General features: G+C 39.2%; 1 protein-coding gene across 7 annotated transcripts in view; it reads left to right on the forward strand.

Annotated features, from left to right (window-relative positions):
* LOC115163538 (Friend leukemia integration 1 transcription factor) overlaps positions 1-7,708 on the forward strand; it is a 32,043-nt gene extending 24,335 nt beyond the window's left edge. For 6 of the 7 annotated variants that reach the window (XM_029715524.1, XM_029715525.1, XM_029715522.1 and 3 more), the window contains 4 exons: positions 3,804-3,863; positions 4,566-4,625; positions 4,771-4,818; positions 5,091-7,708. In XM_029715524.1, coding sequence (XP_029571384.1) covers positions 3,804-3,863; positions 4,566-4,625; positions 4,771-4,818; positions 5,091-5,617 — 695 coding nt within the window. In that variant the 3' untranslated portion in view covers positions 5,618-7,708. The remainder of the gene's footprint in view (positions 1-3,803; positions 3,864-4,565; positions 4,626-4,770; positions 4,819-5,090) is intronic. The other variant, XM_029715527.1, reaches the window with a different exon arrangement.
* Positions 7,709-9,788: the final 2,080 nt, after the last annotated feature.

The raw sequence follows: 9,788 nt of genomic DNA on the forward strand, positions 1-9,788 counted from the left end.
AAAGTTAAATAAACAATAAAAATTAACAGTAAACATTTCACTCACAAAAGTTCCACAAATGTCATATTATGTGCAAATAATTCAATTACAAAAGGGAAAATAAATAAACATAAATATGGGTTGTTTTTACAATGGTGTTTGTTCTTCACTGGTTGCCCTTTTCTTGTGGCAACAGGTCACACATCTTGCTGCTGTGATGGCACACTGTGGTATTTCATCCAATACTTTTATAAAGCACAAAAACATGAGTAAAAGGAAATTTAAATAACATCCTGTGAAAGTGTTCCGAGATGTGATTGAATGCGAAATGTTTTCCAATTTTCATTGTAGATTTATAATTTATGAGAGACAATAAAACACTTTCTAGCGATATTGCCTTCTAGAAAGCCAGTGTTTTTTTCTAAAACAGCTTTGAATCAGGTTTGTGGTTGAGAAGTACTCAACACTAAAGTGGATGTGCATTTTGATTTATTCAATGTTGGTTGAAGTAAACCAGTGGAAGGTCTGCATCTCCAAATGTTTGTTATATAAGATTAGCATGCTTCTGACCACAAGAGGGCAGTGTTGGATAATGTTTAGAGAAGCCATGACATGGATCTCAACCAGTTCTAGACGCTGAGGTCACTGAGGTCACTGATGAGTCAGAGGGAGACACAATATGGGGTGTTGGAAGGTTAGTTGTGTCAAGACCTCCTGTTTTTTATTTTATTTTTATTTTACCGTTATTTTACCAGGTAAGTTGACTGAGAACACATTCTCATTTACAGCAACGACCTGGGGAATAGTTTCAGGGGATAGGAGGGGGATGAATGAGCCAATTGGAAGCTGGGGTTGATTAAAAGACGGGTGTCTGCATCACCACTGTGAAGCATGTTATGTTCTAGCTGTCACATTGGCTGTATATGTAACGTGACACACACACACACACACCCATACACTACGATTTAGAATCTTACGTCCTCACGTTAGACACCTGCTGTGTCTCTTAATTGCTGATGTTGACTTCAGCAGGGGCTTATATGATCACCACTTATGTAACCAAGTGTAAAAACACTGGTGACATGACATTACATTGGTTATATGTAATATTAGTAGGACATTATATCAGCTACATGTAATATTAGTAGGACATTATATCAGCTATATGTAATATTTGTAGGACATTATATCAGCTATATGTAATATTAGTAGGACATTATATCAGCTATATGTAATATTAGTAGGATATTATATCAGCTATATGTAATATTAGTAGGACATTACATCAGCTATATGTAATATTAGTAGGACATTATATCAGCTACATGTAATATTAGTAGGACATTATATCAGCTATATGTAATATTAGTAGGACATTATATCAGCTATATGTAATATTAGTAGGACATTATATCAGCTACATGTAATATTAGTAGGACATTATATCAGCTACATGTAATATTAGTAGGACATTATATCAGCTACATGTAATATTAGTAGGACATTATATCAGCTATATGTAATATTAGTAGGACATTATATCAGCTATATGTAATATTAGTAGGACATTATATCAGCTATATGTAATATTAGTAGGACATTATATCAGCTATATGTAATATTAGTAGGACATTATATCAGCTATATGTAATATTAGAAGGATATTATATCAGCTATATGTAATATTAGTAGGATATTATATCAGCTATATGTTATATTAGTAGGACATTATATCAGCTATATGTAATATTAGTAGGATATTATATCAGCTATATGTAATATTAGTAGGACATTACATTGGTTATATGTAATATTAGTAGGACATTATATCAGCTATATGTAATATTAGTAGGACATTATATCAGCTATATGTAATATTAGTAGGACATTATATCAGCTATATGTAATATTAGTAGGACATTATATCAGCTATATGTAATATTTGTAGGACATTATATCAGCTACATGTAATATTAGTAGGACATTATATCAGCTATATGTAATATTAGTAGGACATTATATCAGCTATATGTTATATTAGTAGGACATTATATCAGCTATATGTAATATTAGTAAGACATTATATCAGCTACATGTAATATTAGTAGGACATTATATCAGCTACATGTAATATTAGTAGGACATTATATCAGCTATATGTTATATTAGTAAGATATTATATCAGCTATATGTTATATTAGTAGGACATTATATCAGCTATATGTAATATTAGTAAGATATTATATCAGCTACATGTAATATTAGTAGGACATTATATCAGCTATATGTAATATTAGTAGGATATTATATCAGCTATATGTAATATTAGTAGGACATTATATCAGCTACATGTAATATTAGTAGGACATTATATCAGCTACATGTAATATTAGTAGGACATTATATCAGCTATATGTTATATTAGTAAGATATTATATCAGCTATATGTTATATTAGTAGGACATTATATCAGCTATATGTAATATTAGTAAGATATTATATCAGCTATATGTTATATTAGTAGGACATTATATCAGCTATATGTTATATTAGTAGGACATTATATCAGCTACATGTAATATTAGTAGGACATTATATCAGCTATATGTTATATTAGTAAGACATTATATCAGCTATGTCATATTAGTAGGACATTACGTCGGTTACATGTGTGTCTTGCTTCACTGGCTGTTATATGTCCTCCTATCTAGTGACTCTGCATGTGGTACAGTCTTAGCCGGTAACAAAGCTAACTGTCAGGGGTGCTACAGTCATTGCCAGCCAAATGAAGATGAAATTGTTTCTACTTTCAATTTAGAATGTGCAGTACTGCATGGAGAAAATATACATCCTCTTTTTTATCTGCACATGTCAAGGAGACTGATTACAACTGGTAGCAATCCAGCTTCCCAGACCACATTCAGTCAGTTGTGAACCTCGCAAACGTGGGGCAATTCTTTCCAACTCAGTTACTGTTGCAGCATTTTACAATCATCCATTTCTAGGATGTCTATCTGTCTGTTTTGTGTCTGTATGTGTGTATTTTCCCCTCCAGTTTGTGGTCACCATGGTGCAACCTGCTCATGAAACTGTCATTTTATCGAAGACATCTTGTTGGTTCCTCTATTTTTGAGACATAGTTGTATGCCAGATGAACCCACATTACCTGGGCCAGATATCCTGCCGCACATGGTTTCTTGGACAGGCTTGGATAGGCAGGAAAACCTTTTTATAGCTGGCTCTTGGCATCATTTCCCTGCCTTATTTCTGTGACAATCTCGTTGCTCGTATAAAGCCAAGTTGTGTCCCTGAGATGGGTTTGCTTGCAGATGGGGAGGTAGAGAGCACAGTCAAGAACATACACAGCCACATATCAAAAAGAGCCACTACCCCTTTTAATTCAGGAATAGCGTATATTATGAGATGAGGTGGAGGGTTCATGTTGTCGAGTTAGAATCAGTTTATTTCCCACTCGTGTTTAGGCTGCTTGGTTGTTTAGCAACAAAACCGACGTGTGCGCAACTATGGTGCAAAACAGTCGGGGTTGGTTTAGATTTTTGACAACATGTAAACTATTTTCACCTCCAATGTTTATTGGAAACATAAATACATGGCAGCTTCTTGTAATTGTTGCTAGCTATCTGAAGGTTCAGAATCATAACACCACACGGCCTTCTGCCTCATCGATGCGTGTGCATCATTTTCATGACGATGTCAGCCAACCCGTCTATAGGAGAAGTAAATTAAATACTCCAATATTAAATGTTAGGAAGGGCAGTATAGTATTTAATGTTGACAAATCTCTCTCTCTCTCTGCTTCTCAGACCCATCATATGATGCTGTACGGCGGACTGGATGGTCGAACAACATGCACAGTGGAAAAGGTAAACATACTCTTTACTTTACTGAGTCGCAGAAAGACTAACCACACAAGGAATTACTATATAGTCCTACCCATCATGCATTATATTCTTTTTTTTTAACTAGGCAAGTCAGTTAAGAACACATTTTTATTAACAATGACAGCCTGGGTTAACAGCCTGGGTGAACTGCCTTGTTCAGGGGCAGAATGACAGATTTTGACCTTGGCAGCTTGGGGATTCGATCCACCAACCTCTCGGTTACTGGCCCAATACTCTAACCACTAGGATACCCGCTGCCCCACTAGGATACCCGCTGCCCCACTAGGCTACCCGCCGCCCCACTAGGCTACCCGCCGTCCCACTAGGCTACCCGCCGCCCCACTAGGCTACCCGCCGCCCCACTAGGCTACCCGCCGCCCCACTAGGCTACCCGCCGCCCCACTAGGCTACCTGCCACCCCAAAGCTCAAAGCATCATAGAGCGATTTGTGAGAGCCGACTCTCAACCCAAGCACGCAAGGCAGACCACCAATGAGTAAATCCTCAGTCGTCAAACCCTGAAATCTGGGAACTTTAAGCACTTACCCTAGCCACCAGTTACTGCCCTGTTTTCTTTGGAACGGGGCTGACGTGCCGTTAAGATGTGTACCGTGGTTTATCCATGACTGCCCAACTGGCTTTCTTTCCTCCTGTTTCTTTCCCCTCCCAACCCCTCCCACTTCAGGCTCGCCGGTGGTCACACAGAGTGTGTCCAAGTCCACTGAACAGCCCAGACCTCAGCCAGGTAATGCATTTCACCCTGCTCATTCCTTCCATCATGTGTGTGCACTCCACCTAAGACAGTGGATTACACCCATCTCACTGGGATGAGTATCAACCTAATGTATAGTGATAGATACAGACTAACAGACCTCTTTCTCTCTCCACAGATCCTTACCAGATCCTGGGGCCCACCAGCAGTCGACTGGCCAACCCAGGTAGGTACGAGAGAATGTATGAGACCAATCATATATTAGATGTAAACTACATTTCCCAACATACATTGCTTCATTATGGCCCCGGTGTATTGCTCTTTAAAAATTGACATTTTTATCTGCTGAGAATTGTTGGAATTCTACTTTAGAATTGGCATTCTACTTTATTGCAGTATTCAGGAAGTACATAATGAGTTATGGGTCTTTGATCAACTGGCTTTTAGGTGTTCAGTTATAGAACAGCTGTTGATTTGACCTGTGTGTGTCCTGGTCAGGTTCTGGACAGATCCAGCTGTGGCAGTTCCTGCTGGAGCTCCTGTCAGACAGCGCCAATGCCGGCTGCATCACCTGGGAGGGCACCAACGGGGAGTTCAAGATGACTGACCCTGACGAGGTGGCGAGGCGCTGGGGCGAGAGGAAGAGCAAGCCCAACATGAACTACGACAAGCTGAGCCGCGCCCTGCGCTACTACTACGACAAGAACATCATGACCAAGGTGCACGGCAAGCGCTACGCCTACAAGTTTGACTTCCACGGCATCGCCCAGGCTCTGCAGCCCCACCCCACCGAGTCCTCCATGTACAAATACCCCTCGGACCTGGCATACGTGCCCTCCTACCATGCCCACCAGCAGAAGGTCAACTTCGTGTCCCCACACCCTCCCCCCATGCCCGTCACCTCTTCTAACTTCTTTGGACCCACCGCTCCATACTGGAGCTCTCCAGGGGGCATCTACCCCAACCACAGCGTCCCCCGCCACCCCAACTCCCACGTGCCCTCCCACCTGGGCAGTTACTACTAAGCCCCACTGCACCGTGACGTCTTCCCCCAACCTCCCCTCCTCTCCCCAAAACCAAACCCACCAGTGCTGACCTGCAGTCTCGCAATGAAATTAAATCAACTAAGACCGAGAGAAAGGGGGATTCTCCGCCTCCACCCAAAGTCTGCTCTTAACTGGCAAAATGAAGGATGCTAACTGAAGGATAAAAAAAACTGGATGCTGTGATCCAAATGGAGTACTACTTATTTACAAGACAATACTGTTTCCATGTTTGTTTTCTTTTGTTGATGTGCGTAACAGTGCGTCTATGTTTTTTCTGCCTTTCTGTCCCCTGAAAGCTGCACCCATGGGCCAGATCAGAGTGCCCCCAAAATCTGGACACGGTTACCCACACAGACGCAACCTTATCAAGAGACCATAGAGGCTCTCATACCTACTGTGTGCCTGATCACAGACATGGACCCATTCTCTATGGGCCTCAATCTACATTTTCCTCATACAGTGAAGCTCCTGCCTTGTTCCTCGTTTCAGTCTCTGGGGTCTCAGATCCACATCATGTCTGTCTGTCTGAAGTTCTGTTATCAGTTTGTCAATCCATCTGCAACCCTTTATGTATGCGGAGCATCATCTGGAACTGTGGAGGTAGAGCTCCAAAGAAAAGGACTTCTCAGCACTGAATGAAAATGAAATGTTGGCAACTGGAATATGCCATTGATTCACACTTAACTTATCCTCCAAACTGGAAGTAGGCGAGTTGGAGACCAGAGTTGGATGTGAAGCGCTGTAGCTATGTTTTCAGGGGGCCACACACCAGTTGGCTGTTGTTACAGTAACTATGTTTGTCCTCTTCAGCCATTGGTTCTTTCCATTCCCGGATATTTTGTTGGACCAAGTCATTATTAATGTGAATGCCCTCTGGTCCATGGAACACATCATCAATTGGACAATCACAGTTGTTTCTAGAAGAGCTCCGTGTCTCACGGTGGTCTCTCCCTCTTCTGTCCAGGCCAGTCAAGTGTCGACACAGAGTGACTTACCATAGCACTATGTCATGTCATGTCAACCCTCACCTATCTGTGTCTGTGCATTCATACAGCACTGCCATTTTAAAACGTGCATTTTCAGATGGTTAAAGTTTGTTTTATGATAGAAACAAGTGTATTTAAACAGCTGAATCTGGACTTTTGTCTCAGTACTTCTTGAAAATAAATGGTTTACTAAATAAAGAACAAAACCAGTAAAGTAAGAAAGGATGAAAACAGAGAAATCCTCAGATTCGCGAACGCTGTGCGTTCGTCAGACATATTTTTTATTATTTTGTGAACATCGGTCAACTAGGCATTAAAGCAACTTACTGTATAAATTATGCAGAGTTATTTTCATATGTGACACAGTTTTAAAAAGTCAGAGAATTAATACGAGTTGACCTCGGTCAAAAATGCAATTTTTTAAAAGTCCGTTACTGATATGTAGTATGTTCAACATTTTTAAACGTTTTATATCTGTACATTTGGGCAATACATTTTTACATTTTTTTATTATTTTTTTATTTTATTTGTGAACACAAGATTTGTTCTAGTTATTATCAAAACCACAAATGCCTGCTTGAATCATAATCCTATACCTATAGTCAATCTGTTATTCTGTATATACCATGATTATGGTTGCTTTTAATTCTAAAATAGGCCAACAACACTTTCCATATCTCATACCATTAAGCCAACCGCCCAGAAATTGGCAGCTTTTGTCTGTGCCTTTAAATTGGCCAGGTATATTATGCAAATGAGCGCAGACACCCCTGATATTCACAGGAAGCATCTCTTGAAGCTCCATTGGTTTAGAGGTTTGAACTAAAGGGAATTTGTTAAATTTAACATGAAGGTAATAATCAAAAAGTACCCTTTACGTCCACCTCTCATAAATAGTAATGTCCAATGAAAGGGAACTGTTACTTCATATATGCAATGTATTTTGGATATTAAATATATAAATATTATGTAATTTTGCAATTAACCATTTTATTATTGTTGTAATTCCTGCCATGTATTAAGTAATACCTTTTGAAATAGGAATTTTATTTGGACAAAATAAAAGTTTTTACTTCTGAACATATTTACTTCTCTTGGTCCATTTTCTGCCAGAAAGTAGAATAGTGCTCTTTAGCTACTAGGCAAAGTTACAACATGAAATCCATAATTTTCATATTATTCCTTTTATCTGCATCACTATAAGAAATCTAGTTGATGTGTAGCCCTGTTTCAATCAATACTTAATCATCATTACTAGCCATTTCAACCGGACTGTAACCCAATTTCATTCATTTTTAGAATTTCTGTGTTAAACAAAATTATTTGAGGAGAAAAAACATTTCCTCTGGAGAAGAGATTGTAACAGGAAATACTTTATAGGTTTCTCTGATGTTTAGAATAATGACACCAACCATCAACCCATTTTCCTACAGTACCTGTGCTAACAATTTGAAATGACTACAGTTTTTTTGGGGGGGGTTGTTAGAAGTGTTATGTAAGAGCATCAGAAGGGTATATTGAGATTCCTTCCCAACTTGAGAGGTACAAGGATGGGAGGTGGGGCCTTTGTCCTCTTGTTATCATAGATGATGTCAGGTCTATGTTTATGATAACTGCGTTATTTACAGTAATGTATTCAGTTTACTGCCATTAGCCTATGCACAATGGAGTCGTACAAAATAATAGCATGTGTTGTCGGTGTGTGTGCGCCTGCGTGTGTGAGAGAGAGAGAGGGGAGAAAACACTTTCCTATCCTATACTATCAATTTAATCTATCGATGTATCATGTAGGGTCAGTTAAGCAACGCAGGTCTCATCAGGCAGTACGTTTCATATGAAATGTTTAACATGATGTCCATTGAAAGCTTTGATTTTCTGCATGGATTTAAAAGGTTGTGAAATAGCCTGGGCGTGATAAAAAAGGGATTGTATGCCATTAAACAGAGAAGGTCACACCCATCACATCCATCCCATACCACCTTTAAAATCAACAATGGCAGTCATGCACATCACCAGGGAAAAAAGCGCTTCACTGTCGCCACCGTGTGGCTAGTATTGGCCAATGCGGGGGATGACTTCACCGTGTAAACAGCCTTAGATCAGAGGTCTTCAACCTTTTCTTGCCCAGGGACCTGCGCCGTGACAAACCGGTGACACAGGGACCTCCATCATATGTTAGCAAATGTTATTTTTTCCACATGTCCTGTCTGATCATCAGGTGAATTATATTGGCAGTTAGAAGTAACCAACATTTTAAAATGTATATATTTGGTAGAAAAAAAAGAAACTCCAAACACATTTAGCTAAAAGCAGCTGTTTAGCTGGTTAAACAAAGGTGAGCCATGTGTTGGCAAAAATGTATGTCCAAGCCAAGAAAGCTTAGCAGCAGCCAGCAGCTTTTTCAAAAGCTATGTCAGACACTCCAGTGAGTGTAATGAGCGCCAATGAGTGTAATTTGCTCAATATTAGGAGTTGAGAAATAAAGTTGACATCATTAGAAAAAATATATTTTATTTTCTGCTGTAGGTAATTTCAAATTAGCTTATTCTTTTGTTGCTAGCAATATTCATATAAACATACAAAAAATATTTTTTTGTTTTGTCAGTGCTAGTGTGGATCCTTGGGATGACCCTATCCTAAACCCTAACTCTAACCTTAACTATTACCCTAACCCTAACCTTAACCATAACCCTTACCTGAACCTAACCTTAACCCTTACAATTTTACATTTCAACTTCAATGAGGTAGGCACGTCTCAAGGATCCCAGATAGCAAGGACCATTTAGCAATGGGCAGCATTGTATTCAAGTTCAGTAGACAATTTGGCGGGAAAGCATTCGAGTCTTGTGTCTCAAAATGCTGTCACTGTGTTGACATTTCAGGTTGGTTGAAAAATAACAATAATTTTGTTGTTTTTAAATGAAGTCACAGGTTGCTACTCCGTAGCCTATACAACAGCGAGGTATTGTTTAGAAAGAGATGTTTTTCACTTAGTTTCCATCATAATGTAAAGACAATGCTAATGCTAGCTGACTAAACTTTATTCCATGGTGAAGGAAGTTTCTGATGAACACCAACGGAATGGAGCAGAAACCAGGTTTTGTGGAACTCGCCCAAGCTCAATACTAACCATTTTTTTTAAGGAAACGCTTACCTTGTACTGA

The sequence above is a fragment of the Salmo trutta genome, chromosome 26 (assembly GCF_901001165.1).
Source record: "Salmo trutta chromosome 26, fSalTru1.1, whole genome shotgun sequence".
Lineage (NCBI taxonomy): Eukaryota > Metazoa > Chordata > Actinopteri > Salmoniformes > Salmonidae > Salmo > Salmo trutta.